Genomic DNA, 16,536 nt, shown 5'->3' on the forward strand with positions numbered 1-16,536 from the left:
AACCTTGCATATAGCTTTGTCTTCAAGATTTTTTACCAAAACAATATGCAAAAATTACAAACACAGTTGTTACACAATGTTTCTTACACTATGTTTATCAACCTGTCATCTTTATAATAAAAAATTTCTGTTACAGTAGAAAGTTTAATTAGAAAGCTCTTAAAATATAAAATTATAAAGTACAAACATTGGGGAACAGTCAAACGGACAAGTAACTTCACAAAATAAGAAAATCATACAATACTATCCTCCACAGCATACATATTCAGAAGTGAAGTCAATACAATCCCGGTGGGAGTTACATTGTTGCTTGCAGCATACAACACAAGAAAAAAGCAGCAAGTTGTTTGGAATGTGACCTTTGTTCGATCAATGTAGTTTATTCAGCAGTTTGAAATTTGCAAACAATTCCTATGTTTAAAAAGCAAAGCCAAGCATTCTTTCACTGAAGTTCTATTTGAAGCCAGTATAGTAAAACAGAGGTAAGAGATATTCATGAATCATGAAAAACTTCCTAGTACTGTGCTTTGAACAGGCAAAAGTTACATGACACAGGTCTTTTTACAAATAGGGAAAAGCAGAATGAGGACTGGGTCACCTTTGCTTGTTTTTCATTGAAAGTCCTTGTACATTCAATCTGGTGTGCAATTTAGGACGTTGAAAAATAATATTATTACTGTTCATTGAGGAAAAGTGACCAACGTTGTCTGTGTCAAATGTTTCACGGCTATCAATGCTTAGCTGATCTTCCTGTTTACTATTATTACTGGTAAAACACAACAAATTGTTTTGTGTATTTTCTTCATCGCTAATACCATCTGCTTTTATTTCCTCAATAATCTCTTCACATTCTGCGTCTGAGCAGGAATCCTCATCCACTTCGAAGTTCATGGAATACTGAACTCCTTTGATATTGCTCACTGACGCCCTCAGATGGTCACCACTTGCTGCCTTTATTGGCACTGAGCCTTGACCCCAAAATTTTCTCTGCGTGGCACACACTGTTTTGGGCCTTGGCAAAGGAGTTATCACATCTTTGGAATTGCCTTCTTCAAAATCAATCGAGTCTTCAAAATCATCAGAATAGTGAATATTCATTGCTCCAAGTGAAGCAAATGTTTTTAGGCCATTTTCACCAGCGATTTCCACTGAAGCTTGACCCCAAAATTTACGATGTTGCTCAGGTGCTGTACTCACTCTTGTCTCTGCTGGGTTGTATCGTTTCCTTGGTGATAAATTTCCAGGTTTTATAAGGGGCATTCTCCGGTTTTGTTGGAAATCAACATGCCTGAGAGAAGGCTTTGCTTTACGTGGTATTGCATTGGCTCCATTGACGTAGACAGAAAAGCCTTTTTCTTTTTTTTCCTTCTCCTCTTGCTCTTTGTCTCTAATTTTGGCATTCTTCAGAATCTTATTGTGTTGTGCCAATTCGTACAGGTATCTGTTCTGCCTTTCAAGGGCACTTTCGTATTGATTGCAAGGATTACTAAGCTGCTTGCCATATATATCTTCATATTTTGTTTGCTTCCTGTTATTATGTTGCAACATATTTGCTTATCCACATTTAATCATCAGAAAGTCACAGCATGCACTTGTGTAACGGTGATCTCAGCTGCATCTAAAAAGTTAACAGTGAAAAGTTAGGATTGATTAATCACGCTCTACAACAATCCACAAAAAAAACTTAACATGGAAGCCAAAACATGTACAGGAAAGTCCAGCAGGTTGCAGCTTATGGAGAAGAGCATTAAATAACTTAGGAAATAAAAGGATAAGATGGAATTCAATTAAAAATTGCTACTTAATATCTATTACTAAACCACCTGTATAATGCTATCCATCATTAATAACACTGTGATACCATGTTCAAGTTTAAAAATGAAGCAACAGAACTGATTAGACTGCGAAAAATCAAAACGTTTGCAAAAACATCCTGAACTATAAGAAAGAACCTACAAAAATGTTGTCACTATAAATTACATTAATAGATAATATCTTGCAGAAATATGCATAAATCGATGAGTTTAAGCCCACACAATGCTTCTAAGTGCGAAGACCAAATAAATGAATCAAATAAAATGCAAACACTGAGCAGTTTCAAGAACATACCACAAAGCAACATTGCATTTATTGATCATTCTAAAAGCAGAGTAAGCAGGTTTGTACATGACATAAATTATGGCTGATGAACAAAGGTGGAATGAGCATGTTTGATATTTACACTAAATTGTATGGGACATGTTTATCACACTATTAACGTATTGTAATAAATCTTGAAGATTAAAAGTTAAATTTGTCAACACCATACGGGTAAAGATTAAGGTTAGTTATGTAAACAATCTATATAAGGTTTAAATTTTCCGACATTTTCAGACTGGTTACACACAGAAATGAATCACTATGATATCACAAACAAAGGAAATTAAGTGGAAAAAGTCACTGCATTATGAATCAACGCATCATCACCTGAGCCTAAGAATCACAAAATTGCATTTACGGCACAAAGGCTTCACATTATTCTTTAAGATGTCACACAACAATTCCGTATTCAAATGAAGTCAAGAAACATTAAATATTCAAGATCTTGCTTATAAATGCTTGTTATTTTGAATTGATGCACTGGCTAAATGCCAGCATTTTTATCTGTTACGATCAGATGTGATGTGGCATGACTCATTTAAGCACACATATATTACAAAAAATGCATACTAGCTGAAAAAGTTGTGAGATAAAAGTCATTACGTTTTTTGCGAAAGCAATACAAAAAAAACATTGCGCTGACTGCCTGATCTCAACACTGAATACGTGGTACTAGTTTTGCATGAAGTGATACATAAAAATTAAGCTTTAAATATCTAGTGTGAGGTTGTTATTAACAGCGTATCAAAATTCTACATCTTGCATTCTACCTAAAATGGTCACAAGATCAAGGATAGAAATAGAACCGACAACAGGTTTATACATAGCATTGGGTAATTGAAATAAAAGTTACTTTTCATACATGAAATATACGCACAAAATAAAATTGGAACTAGACGTCATAACATATATAGAATAGAAACATAACAGAACTGCAACAACTGCCTACAACAATGTACACAATTAAACAAGCTCACGAAAACAACAACATTTAACGATAAAAATATTCATCAAAATGGGATACTGGAAAAATCATTGTTTAAACAAAGTATTGCAATGCAGTGACAAGAAAAAATTGTTCCAAAAATATTTCTGAATCAACCACAGCAATATGAGCTGCCCTGCCAATGACAGAGTCAGCGGTTGCGGTAGGCAGTGCATGAACAATGTGGTATCGCAACAAGTTTACTTTGCTGCTTTTCAGGATCGGTGTCATTATGTTACTGATCATTTCTTGATAGATTGGGCCTTGGCTCTTATCTTTAGCTGCAGCTCTACACATCTCAATCCGAGCAGACTGATAGGGAACATACTTATCTTCTGCTGAAGCGAGCAACAAAACATTCTTGAAAAATTCCAAACCAGGCTTTTTGCTAAGCTTGTAGATGTATGTTTTCCTCATGTTTCCCTCTTCCTTACAACCAAGCTGTTGCAAGCATTTTGACTTTTTCCACTTTTGTATTAACCACATTCCGGTATTCACCAATGTGCTTGTATTGAAAATGGTACCCAGATGTGGTGATGAAAATGATAAGAATGTGTGAAATTGTGACCTCAAGTGGCGCATACGATCATGGCTAATTGCAGAACGAATAAGTAAACCTCCTAATGAATGACCAATAAAACTAATCTTCTGTGGTTCTGATTTTGACGTGTAGTTGTTGTTAATGTAACGAAGAATTTCATCAATTAACTTCGTAGTCATTACTTCAATATCATCATAGGTGTCCATTTCATTTGCAACTGAGAAAAGGTAGGACACTGACAGTTCGGATTTCCCTGACATTCTCAACACTGATTGTAGTCCCAGATGAAGAAACGTTTTAACCATTCGCAGATCACTACTGTTCCCATTAAGTCCATGTACCAAGATGATTAGGTGGGATGCACAATCAAAAGATTCATACTGCTTCAAGTTTAATTTCCACTGCAGCAGGTAAGGACAAGGCTCCATGGCAGATGGGAGATCAGAAAACAAATTACCAGGAAACTGTATGTTGCTTAGGAGTTTTGCCTTTTCGGTTAAATGTTTTAGCTTTAGTTGGGATAGTGCTGACTCTCCGATAGAAGTTTGTTTAAGGTTGCTTACAACTTTATCATCTGGTTGTTGAGGTACTTCATTGTCAGGTGCATACATTGGTGCAGGTTCGCATACTTGTTCATGCAAGAGACCTTTTTCATATTCTTCCTTTAAAAAAGATTCAATAGACATCAGTTTTTCAGAATCTTCACTCATGCTTCGTTCTGGCTTTACTCTATCTGCATGTGCCTTGTAATTAAATATTTCACTTTGCACTGCACTTGTAGGACAACATTCTGGTTCATCAAGGGGAGCAAGCATGGTCGAAGTTAATGTTGGTGCACTCAATCCATTGTCATTTTCAAATCCAAAAGCATTACCAATTGTATTGTTAGGAATAGTTGAGCTTGCAAGTGGCAATTTACCATTCTGTACATTTACATCAATCCCCTCGTTTTTAACTGGCGGTATAAGTTTGTTTTTGAAAGAACATTCTGAAAAATGCAAACTGAAATGGGGTAGATCATCTGGTTCTTCTAAAGTATAAGAATACAGTTCTTCGGAATACTTTTGCTTTGTTGTTGATAACAGAGGATCCGTAGGTGATTTGACCATACTTAACGATGGATTTAACAAAGTAGTTTGGGCTTTTGAAGCTGTGTTTGAAATCCTTGGACTTGATGAGCATGACAGTGATGTTCTGTTATTGGCTGAAGCAGCCACAAAAGTAGAAGGTTGTGAAGTGGACACCAAGTCCTGCAGCTTTTGAGCAAGAGAGTCTTTTTTATTGAAAATTGGCTCAGTTTTGCATTCCTTTACAAATCTATCCTCAAACACAACTGGCATTACATCACAAACACCATCGTTTTCAACTGATTCCAGCTTCAATGGAGGAAGGCTTTGATAATAAGCTGATGACCTGATAAAATTTGCAATACCATTATACAATGACAATCTACATTCAGGGAACATTTGCCTTGGATTGTCCAATGTGAAAAACGAGGATTGAAATCTTTGGATTCTGTTTCTATGGTAAGAGTTTGATAACTTTTTTACAACTTTCCTGTGCAGACATACAATGTCCAGAATATGAGACCAAAAAGCAAGAACATGTGAGCAAGCAGAAGCTAAATTCATGTTTGCTTGATTAAGAAAATCGTCTTTTGTGTTCAGATTCGATAAGCTTGAGGGCATTTCATTAAGCTTGCTCATTGCATTAATAAACTCAAAAGTGTACTTGGATTTTTGCGGTAACTGTTGTAATAACTTTGTAAAATAGTCTTTGAGGCTTGTATAGATTGAACATAGAACATTCAGTATATCATTATGAATTTTCGTAGCCATATTAATCTGAGTCTTGAGATCGGCAGGTTTTGCATTATCCTTCATCGACTCTCGAAAAAGTATGGATTCCAGCGACGAAGAGTATAAACTGCTGGCAGATGCATTTCCACATGATGAAAGTGTAGCTATAAGAGGCTGGTGTAGAGCAACTAATGATGCATGGACTGTCATTTCTATGCCAGCCATAAAGCCATATTCAAAAACAACAAGCGTATATTCATGCAGTCCTTGTATTGGTTCAATGTGTAGCATAATTGTTCTGGAGCTAATCATTTCAAAACTTTCAGATGTGATTTCTGCTTCATTGTCAGTTGGACAATACCATAGTTTTACGTCTAGTTGGAATTTCATTGAGGTTATGCAAGCAAATATGTTACGACTGTCCAAAAGTCTATGACATCGAAACAAAAAAGATGTATCAAGAGCAACTTCTTGCTTCTTATGGAGTACTTGAATTGTTGCTGAATGAGCTCCATTTTCTGAAACCTTTGCGGGAGATGCAAAAGAACCTCCATCAGTTTTTTTCAGCAGATGAACTTCTACATTTGATCGCACAGCGATTGGATCAATCGAGTCAATAGTAACCTTGTAAAACCCTCGTTGAAACATGTCAATATTATGAAAGTGACCCAAGTCCACAGCAATTTCAACAGTGGCTTGTAAATCATCCATTGTATTGTATAAGTAGACTAGACGTAAGGTAGAAAATTCAAAATAAAACAACTGAAATATATCTTTTGACAAATTGAAAATAAATTTACCACCATGTAAACATTCTCAGCAAATCCTAGTTGGTTGAAAAATTAATTAAATCACAATGCCTAAACTGAAAAGAAAGCTAGTATATTAGTCTTATTGCAATATTGTTTATCTAACGTAAACTGATATCTCAGACAGGCATTCTATTTCGAAGTTTCCCTTTGTAATCTCCTTTCACAAATCGCACACCTGAAAACAAACCATTCCATATATGGTCAGGCGGTATACTAGCCCATAGATCGAGCCTAGAGCAATGCTATAGGCCAGAGGTCGGGAAACTATGGCTCGCGAGCCAGATGTTGCTCTTTTGATGACGGCATCTGGCTCGCGGATAAATCTAATCTAGGCATTTCTTAGCACGATTGTAATGAATAAAACTTTTTCTGTAATTGTAAGTCGCATTAACAGTAAGAAGCATGTTATTAAAGAGTAAAATCAGACATTTACGATTGTCTAAAATTGTTGGTTTTGCTTAAAAATGCACACATTAGTTGCATTAAGTGTTGAAAAATATTATATGGCTCTCATGAAAATACAATTAATGTAGCTTTCATGACTCCCTTAGCCAAAAGGTTACCGATCCCTGTTATAGGCCATAATTGAAAATGTGGCAGCTGCACGCAGTTAATTCATCAACGTGACACCGAATTTTTGGGTCTAGTGCAGAAGCGCATAACCAAATGACATCACAATTTGGGTAGCAGTGGTCTACTATGCAAATGTATCACACGGATGTGCACTTCTGCACTAAACCCAAAATTTTTATCGTTTTTATTATCTCTTACCGATGCATAAGAAACAAAGGATGAAAACCTGGTTGTCTAAACACCAATTTATAATAAATCAACAAAGAATTGAAATGTGAGTGCATGGCACCGAAATTTGGATGTTTGTATGCACAATTTCTTGTAGAAAACTGGCTTATTTTCCAGTCGGGGCTATTGGCTAAATGCCTAATAGACGATTGCCCTAAATCCATTGCTATAGTAACGATTAAAATTTTCTTACCAATACTTTATTAAAATTTCTGATTTTTAAAGTTTACAGTCATTAGGCCTAGTCTACTGGTTTAAAATTTTCATGCAAATCTATTTGTTCGTCTATCTACAAGTGTATGATATACACGATCTGACGATAGATGTAAATTACTGGTTCCTTAAACTCTGTTTTTATCGTTGCTAGCCTGCTTTTTCTAGGCTACATAAAATAGTTTACGCGAGGCATCGATTTTACGAAAGAACTTTATTGCATATCGACTTTTTTAAACTTCCAAACGTAAAAAACTGAGGTGTATGGAAAAACGTAGAGGTGCGGATCTGCCAGAGGTACCTAAAGCTAGCCTAGCTATGTTACGTTTGGATATCCGTCAGACAATGGACTGGTGGATGTTTGCAACAAAAATTCTCCAAATTACGGGCATAACATATCCTACAAAACCGATTTATTTACAAGTTCGGCTAGAATTAACCGGTTATTAAGTCTCCAAAATCCGGATCCGGGCAGCAAAAGACGAAGGTGAACTACAGCGAACCCGTAACTGAAAGCTACAAGCACAAATAATAGCTTAGCGAGCCTTTATAGGTTTCATTCTTTCGGTTTTCTGCATTCTCAAACTCACTCACTCGCAAATCTGGACATAAGCATACTCCATTAAAAAGCGTTTTGGGCTGCATCTAACCTCACATCCGGCTTTTACTAACTACCAACAACTGAGGGACCGACCCACCCACCCACACAATCGTTTATCATAAACAAACGGCGTCGTCCTGGCTGTTTCCAAATGATGAAAATATAGCGCCACAAGCGAAATTTAGGAAACCGTTTTAGTCTTGGTTTTAGTCAGTGTTAAATCATACAACCATAAAGAAAAAAAAAGATTGTAACGTATTTAACCATTTTATTCACAATTTCAGAGACATTTCCTGTAAGTATTATTTCATGAATGAAATCACATTCCTACAATTTACATTCCTACAAGTGCGTTCATTCACCACATAACGAAATAAAACATTTTGGTTTCTGAAATTAGTAACGCAAGTCAGTTTCGTATGAAATCGGGAAGATGCTAAGTCATGTCGAAGACGTTCGACCCGAAAAGCTGAATGAATGAAACACGGCAGTCCACTGTAGCTTAGGTTTGGTAACGTTAGGCAATATGTACGTGGTTGGGGCGCTTATCGTCGATATAAAAAATAGGGGTTCCTTATTAAGAGTTTGGCCATAAACTTTAAATTAACCTGTATCATGTTTCAGTCAGCTTGTGCTTACACTACGCCTACGATTATACTACGTATTAACGATACCGGTAATGGTATTATGGGTCTAGTGCAGAAATGCACAACCAAATGATGTCACAGATCGAGTAGCTGGGGTCTAGTATGCAAAGGCATCCTGTGGTTATGCACTTCTGCAATAGAACTGGTATGACAGTATGATAGGCCTAATCTTTATCCTCGAACTGAGGAAGGTCTTTGCACGACTTAAACCCAGCGATGATTCCTCATCCCTCTAGCCCCGGTTAGGCGGTTACCAAGTTGGCCTTTGTGCAAGTTTCGATTGTATAAATTTACAATAAGCAAACCCTATAACACGGTATGCTGACTATGCTGGTTTTTCTTCTTCCATCCAGACACACAGGTCGGTTTCATCTTGACTGCGACACAACGCTTATTGCCTGCCAAACTATCAGCTTAACTTTTGTTTGATATTGATGTGTTTAAATTATGTTTTTTGTAATTTGGGTTTGGTGACCGTGCTGCCACTAATAACTTTTTTACATCCTCATATTAGTCTGCAATGCATGTTTTTGCCCTCAAGGCCTTGCCGCATTTACCCGTTTAATTTGTGGAACTTATTACCATAACTGCTAATATGTTTGCAACCACCTGCGCCAGCACTGTTTTTCGTCCCCCAAATTGAAGACACAAAATAAAATGGTTGAATGAATAAATTTCACGTTAACAGAAATGAAACATTTGCATGAGCATTTAAACTTAACGTTTATCAGCTGTTGTAAAGAGTTTCTGTAATATAGGTTTAGTACTAAAACCACGTGTCTTGTGCAGAAGTGCACAACCAGGTGATGTCACAGTTTGAGTAGTTGGGGGTCTACTATGCAATGGCGTTCTGTGGTTGTGATGCACTTCCGCACTAGACCCAAAACCGCTAATATACAATAGACTCTTTTTTAGCTACTGTCTGGGTGGCAAGATTTCTTTGATCACCTATACTTAACAATGGAAAATCTCAACTCACTTTTATTGTTTTTCACTTACTCACTTAAATGACAAGCGTTTTAGGCATTCGATTGTAACGATTTCGCTAAGGTAAACAGCATATCAATTTGTTTACATGATAAAGAAAAAAGAGGTTGCCATGTTTTTATTTAACAGTGGTTTGAATCCTACGCACTAGACTTATTCGATATGACTTTTAGATACGTGGTCAGCAAAGCATGCGACTTGAAACGCATAAGAGTTAGTGTGGTATCTGAGGGGCGTGTAACTAAAGTAATTCAGTTTATATTTGCTGCTAGTATATTTTTTAAACTTTGCTTGAAATGCAATGTGTAACAAATGATTCATGATGTCAACAAAATGTCCACATTAAGCATTAACAGTTTACGATTATTTTTGCTTGGTAGCCAAGTGGTTAGAGCGCTGGGCTTACAACATTGCAGCCCCTAATCGATGCCTAGAGGCGCTACCGTTTTAATGCTCTTGGGTAAGGCATTAACGATGCTTGCTACTGTTCAGTAATGCTGATAAACAGCTCCAAGTTTGGGAAATATAAAAAACAAATAAAAATTTGTGTGTTTATCGAAACTTAAACAAAAGCTAGCTCAGTAAATAGGGCTCAAGCGAGGATTACATTGCAGGTGCACAACTTTAACATTGGGGTGCAAGTGAGTTTTTAAAATATCTACAGGGTTCTGTAACCATTCTACTGGTAAGTTAGTAAAGTGCGCAAAGAGTATCAGTGCCACAAATTCTTATGTATTGTACAGGAAAATGTTGCATGAAATCGTGTTAACTAGGCTCAAGCACTATTTTTTTATATTTCACTAGATTGTTGTATATTTTACATCATAGTAAATAAAATGTCTGCTTTAAAAGAAGCCATCGCTCTTTACCAATTACTTAAGAAAGATTTTTCCAAGAAGAATCCCAACTTGGATAAATGCACGGAACATTTGCGCAATTTGAAGATAGCTTTAACTGGTCTTTCGTTTCTACCATCCCAACAAAGTTCTTCATCAGTACAGGAATATGTTTTGGCAAGGGATGTTTTAGAAGTTGGAGCTCAACTCAGCATAATGAAGAAAGACATACCATCGTTTGAGCGATATATGTCGCAGTTAAAATGCTATTATTTAGATTACAAAGATGAAGCACCAGAGTCACCGTACAAGCAGCAGCTTCTCGGCTTAAATCTGTTGTGTCTTTTATCACAAAATAGAGTAGCAGAGTTTCATACAGAATTGGAACGTCTGTCAACGAATGATATTCAGAATAACATCTACATTAAGCATCCTATTGCCATGGAGCAATACCTGATGGAAGGTCATTACAACAAACTTTTTCTTGCAAAGGGCAATGTTCCTGCAGAAAGTTACAATTTCTTCATTGATATTTTGCTCGATACAATTCGTGATGAGATTGCAAATTGCATGGAGAAGTCTTATGCTCATATATCATATCAAGAAACCTTGCGAATGCTGTACTTTGATGATCCAGTGCAGCTTCAGGACTATGCCACAAAAAGAACCTGGACCATGGGAAATGACAAATGTTTTCACTTTAGTACAGAAAAGCTTAATGAGGAGGCAACTGTATTACCATCTGCTGAAATTGCTCAACAGGTTATCAACTACGCCAGGGAACTGGAAATGATAATTTGAAAGTACCAATTGTTAGTTTGAATATCTCACTTTCATGACCAACTATTTAGGTTATTTTTGTCAGTTTGAAAGTAGACAGGTTTTGTTCCATATTGTTTGAATTGAACGTATTGCCCACAATTAATGTGATTTATAACATATATACATTATGGAATTAAACAAAATGTTGTGAAATATGTTGTAATTATATAGAAAAAAAGATTACCATAGCAATGAAAAAGGACTTTTTTTTGTTTTAAATGCAAAGCAGTTAAGGCAAAAATATTTGAACTCTAGTGTTTCAAAAATTTAAACCCATGTTTTATATCTTCTTCAGCTTGTTAAAGTATCACAAACTTATAAGCATTTCATAACTTAACTGGAGCATGATGGCAAAGTTTGTTTTTATTTTTTGCTGTCTAAATGGGGAAGTTAGGGTATAAAGCAATTTGTATTATGTCATCGATGATATTGTTAGATGCATTCTCTTTTGTTGAAATGTTCAAATATCGTTTTGTGTAATTTACTGTTGCTGTGTCACTACTAAAATCTTATTAACACTGCTAACTTGTTAGTTTAAAAAATGGTAAATTTCCCAAACATTATCTGTTAAGTATGGTCATAAAATATGTTTTAATCTAAACACAACAAAAATCTTTCAAGGTACTATAAACGCTATACAACCGGAGAACCTATATTTAAGCATATAATACTGAAATGCACAAAGTGTACTGACTACTACTGAAGTTTTACCAATGGTTACTGAAAACTTGTAAGCACGGTAGCACTATTTCCACTATTTTTCTAAAGTAAGATGGCGTATTGAAGTCTCACTGCCCATTGATACCGATATTGCATGAGGATTTCCTACGTCTGTGATACATTAGTTCAGCAAACAAATACAACCCAGTCCCAAAAAGACACACAAACATTGTGGTTATAACTGTCACAAATGACGGGGTTAAACTCGTCAATACAAATGAAAGCGCAGAACCCAAAGGATCCCAGACAAACAACAAAGCTGAACTAGATTTTTTATCCGTGAAGAAGCGATTGTACACAGCCGCCAGTTGTCCTGCCTGGCTACTGTGACAAATTGCAAACCCCATAGATATTAAAAAGAAGCCCCACGCCTCTGACGCATCCTTGCGAGGATTCCATAGCAATAAAATCAAAAGTAATGTAAATTCAAACAAGCAGACCAAAGAAAACATTTTCCAGTTGCTGATGCAGTACGTTGCTTTTCCGAATAAATAACATCCAAGTGACAGGCAGAAACCATACGCAATAGTGGTGTAGGACACGTATCGAATACCTGTTTCAAGAAGCGTTCATATATGTTACTAATTTAGTGGTTTGATTGTTATAGGTTTGAAGTGTAAACAAACTGTTTTTCCACAGAAGAGGTTAACTTAGTGTAGCAGAAATTCTGCTTATCGTGCAATGTAATGATCTCTTTAAGGTTTGACATTCAACAGCGAAAAACAAATGATACCATACACGCGTATTTAGAAAATAATTATTGGAAAATTGAACCTTTTGGCGCCTTTCTTCTTTTTTTACATGTTGTAACTTACTCAGAAAACAAGTTATCCAAGCCGCGTTGAACAATCCCGCTACAAGAAACTGAATCATCCCATAGTGAAGGGAAAATAAGATCATCATTAACGCCAGTCTATCGGTCTTCAAGAGATTGAAAGCGCCTTTGACATTGCTGCATAGGTCATTTGTAAGCCGATTTTGATGATCTGTTTTCACCAGTACCTCTGCAAAGCAAAAACAGGTGCAATCGTTAACCTAATTGAAGAAAGTCCTTGTCATTCAAACCAGAAAACAAATGATTACGGTCAGCATCCATCGATGGATTATTCTCAGAAAATAATTTCGCGGAGGTTTGCTCCAAATGTTGTTCATCCAAACGGAATCCGAGGATGATTGCTATCACGTTGAAAGCAAGAAACACGGAAAAAAGGATACGGGTTATCATTGGTGATAAATTTGATTGTGAATCAGTGTGTTTAAAAGAATAATGAACACCACAGGTCTGCCCAGTAACTGGCAACAAGGTAGTTGCATTTCTGATGGTACTTTCATTCATATGCAATGGAATATTCTCAATTTCTTCTAGCTTCATAACGACGGTCATGCAAATACCACCAAACATTACGCATAGGTTACTGATCGTGTAAAATATTCCCACAAACATTCCAACTTTTTTATTTCTTTCTCTTGACCCTTTGTCGAATGATGGCAAATGGGTGATGTAATAAATGGCGCCAGGCCAGATAAGCCCAGAAGAAAGTCCGGTTAGGATCGCCGAAGGCAACAGGGTATAAGGTTTTGGATAGTAGTTGGCTGTAAACATAAATTTAACCTTTTTAGTCAAAGGATCCCTTTTTTGCAAATCAAATAAAATTTAACACAGACTCAACGCATTCTACTATAGTTCTTACCTGCCGTGTATAAACAAAAAGGTGTTAAGCCAAATGCAACGGTCTTTCTAGCACCGAACCTTCCAATCAACGGAGCGGCCAAAAACAAAGATGACAACGGCATAACAGCATAATTAATGCTCAGGGCTATGGTGCCCAATGCCTTATTTGTACTACTTTGCACGGCTGCAAAAAAATTAAAAAATATAGATAAAACAACGCAAAAGTATACTCTAGTATAAAGGCCTATTTATGCTGTTGACCGGGTTAATTTTCCCGCGTTAAATGTTGTTTTGTGAATTAAACAATAAAAAGTATTGTATTGCAGGGCTGGATTTAGGGTAGGGCCCCCACCACTTTTTTCTAGCAAGCAGAATTGTGTTTCAAATAAGCAAAAATGCGGCGATGTGTTATGCGAAAATTTTCACCAAAGCTAAGATTTTGCCTGAATTTAATGTAGGCTACAATATTTTCCCAATATTTAAATTGCATTGCGAATTTTTAAGTGCAGTACTACGAAAGCTCCAGAGTCCAGACAGCATGGTTATAAACAATAACCATAATCAAGAGCATAAATGACTGATCGCCCTAAACGGTAGTTTGCTTATCTTTTTGATTATAAAGCACTGAGAGAAAATTTCGAAAACCTTCGTTTTCAAGAAAGCGCATTGCGCACTGCAGTTGTTGACCGCTTAATGAAGTGGCAAACTAAAGTATCCATATTTTCCAAAATAGATCTTGACAGGAAATATAATGTAATATAATATCATAATTCATAATACAGAAAATAATATAATAGAAAACTCATTATGACGTGGTAGCCTATTCGGCCACAGAAGCTTCGTTTATTACAAAACTTGATTGATCTAATAACAAAACAAATACGGTAGAGTAACACGGCGTCACAAAGTCGCAGTATATATAAATTGTACGCCATAAATTGCCAACTACTGTAGGAGTAAATATGAGAATGCATTTCATTTCGAGGCGTTTTTAAACACTTTTTTAATTGTAAAATGCAATTTATTTGCCTTCCGCACATTTTGGGCGGGGTGGGCAGCCGCGGGAATTTTAGAGTCAGCGTTAAACCCTCGGCGAAAGTGTTAAAATATTTTCAGCAGGCCTATCATTTACTCTGAAGTAGTTATTTCATGCTAACTGCACAGTTTTACATGCTAATTACGTAGTTTGACAGCGGTTTGCTATTTTTAGTCCGCTGCTGTTGTTTTAGGTTGTGGTCTAAATCTTAACCATACTGTAGGCCTATGGTTTTACGGAATTCAAAACTTTCCACCAGGTCCACTGATCAGAAGAAAGTGTCGTTAATGCATTGCTTAAAGGCGTTATAACGGTACGGCGCCACTGGGTATCGAACACGGAACACACGGCATTTATTGCGAGGCCAGTGGTCGAAACACTCGGCTAGCGAGCCGACAGCAATCACTGTAACAGCAGCTGGCTAATCTAGTCTGTTTGTGTTGTATTGTTTATTTTTTACCATTGAGTTTGGGGAGCGAAAAGTATGGTGTTAACATCGTTGTAAACTGGCCAAACAACAATAACCAGTTTGTATTCTTAGAAAATAGTTGCTGACAACTTACTTATAAGACTGATATACGAAGAAAGATGACTAAGGAAAGCAACTGAAAGCAAAACCAAGTTCCTTGTACTTCGCCTTTTTTCCATGTTTCTTCAAAACCAGCATAAACTTTTCTCGTATGCACTATTGCACTTTTTCTGAAATGAGGCTACCAAGTTTATGAAGAAAGTAAAGAAACCGAAGCTACATATGTGAGTTCATGTTTATATTTCGTAAATGCCAAATAAAATTGCAAGCATTGGGCATTTTTAGCAATTGTTGAAGTTTGACGCAACTAACAACATCTACATTAACCAGTACAAATACCCCAACGGTAAGTTTTGGCTTATTTAACGCAAAATATCCCCGATATACACTTAATTACGTTATAATTATAACTAGTTACTCTTTACTTGTCTGTTACAGGAAACATTCTATTCATACTTGATTCAGTTCCTAAGTGATATCTATTCTTTCACCAGTAGGCTATGCTTACTGACAACCACTCTTCCATTTAAAGCCAACTTCAACAAAAGGCTGCGTGACGTAGTATGATGAAGTCGTCGCTTTGGTGAAGTGGAGATTTGCAATCACTTGTCACGTGACGACCATTGTTTGCTCAAAGAATACTAAGTACTTTGTACTTCTGCTTACAACCCTGCCACTAATCAGCATTTATATGACCTCAACAATAGCAAGGTGCTATACCGACAACCACGGAACGAAAAAATTTTAACATGTTCTCAGTTAAAACAGCTATTGCGATTACGACCTCTACTGTCGATTTGGTAACCGAGTGGTTAATGCGCTTGGCTTACAATATTGCAGCCCGCCTTCGATACCCAGTGGCATTACCGTTGTAAGTGTTGTTATGCCTTTGAGTAAGGCGTGTACCAGGCTTATTCCTGTCCGAAAGCCTGATGAACACTTCCAAAAGACCAATATATCTGTCAACCTTGAAAACCAAGTGTGTGTTGCCTATCGGAACCTGTAGGCCAGCTCGGTAACCTGGAATTCAGGTTTGAACTATGAGGTTTGTATTGTATAGCTTGTTTTTCGTCATTGTGTGTGGGGTAACGGAAAATAAAATAATAACCATTATAGCGTGATAAAACAACAATTTCACAAGCAAACAATCAGCAGGAAAAACAGCAAAACCTAAATGCTTAAAACGTGCAGGAATATTGTATTCAAATGATACAAATAAATAATGGTTAGCACGGCAACTAAACTCAACACACAATATTTACAACGATTAAAAACGCTTACAAACACAAACATATGTAATAAGTTCAGTGGTAGGATTGAAATATTTTAACATCCGGTTCTCTCACTAGCAGCATGCCATATTGATCCGGGGCCGATATAACATAGGCTTATATAT

The 16,536-nt window shown here is 36.6% G+C and overlaps 4 protein-coding genes across 4 annotated transcripts; 1 reads left to right on the plus strand and 3 right to left on the minus strand.

The window, feature by feature from the left end:
• LOC143445177 (protein KATNIP homolog) lies at positions 1-3,141 on the minus strand. Its single transcript, XM_076944089.1, has 2 exons — positions 1,824-3,141; positions 1-1,618 (listed from the first exon to the last, which is right to left on the minus strand). Exon 2 carries the CDS (start codon positions 1,546-1,548, stop codon positions 595-597), a length of 954 nt encoding a protein of 317 aa, XP_076800204.1. The 5' UTR covers positions 1,549-1,618; positions 1,824-3,141; the 3' UTR covers positions 1-594.
• Positions 1,953-6,325, minus strand: LOC143445172 (protein FAM135A-like). The gene has a single exon (XM_076944083.1). It carries the CDS (start codon positions 6,173-6,175, stop codon positions 3,179-3,181), a length of 2,997 nt encoding a protein of 998 aa, XP_076800198.1. The 5' UTR covers positions 6,176-6,325; the 3' UTR covers positions 1,953-3,178.
• A 3,978-nt stretch (positions 6,326-10,303) lies between these two features.
• Positions 10,304-11,336, plus strand: LOC143446578 (26S proteasome non-ATPase regulatory subunit 8-like). Its single transcript, XM_076946279.1, has one exon. It carries the CDS (start codon positions 10,362-10,364, stop codon positions 11,160-11,162), a length of 801 nt encoding a protein of 266 aa, XP_076802394.1. The 5' UTR covers positions 10,304-10,361; the 3' UTR covers positions 11,163-11,336.
• A 419-nt stretch (positions 11,337-11,755) lies between these two features.
• Positions 11,756-15,888, minus strand: LOC143446577 (protein unc-93 homolog A-like). Its single transcript, XM_076946278.1, has 6 exons — positions 15,597-15,888; positions 15,175-15,310; positions 13,595-13,759; positions 12,987-13,496; positions 12,719-12,907; positions 11,756-12,456 (listed from the first exon to the last, which is right to left on the minus strand). Exons 2-6 carry the CDS (start codon positions 15,257-15,259, stop codon positions 11,972-11,974), a joined length of 1,434 nt encoding a protein of 477 aa, XP_076802393.1. The 5' UTR covers positions 15,260-15,310; positions 15,597-15,888; the 3' UTR covers positions 11,756-11,971.
• Positions 15,889-16,536: the final 648 nt, after the last annotated feature.

The sequence above is a fragment of the Clavelina lepadiformis genome, chromosome 2 (assembly GCF_947623445.1).
Source record: "Clavelina lepadiformis chromosome 2, kaClaLepa1.1, whole genome shotgun sequence".
In the NCBI taxonomy this organism is placed as follows: domain Eukaryota; kingdom Metazoa; phylum Chordata; class Ascidiacea; order Aplousobranchia; family Clavelinidae; genus Clavelina; species Clavelina lepadiformis.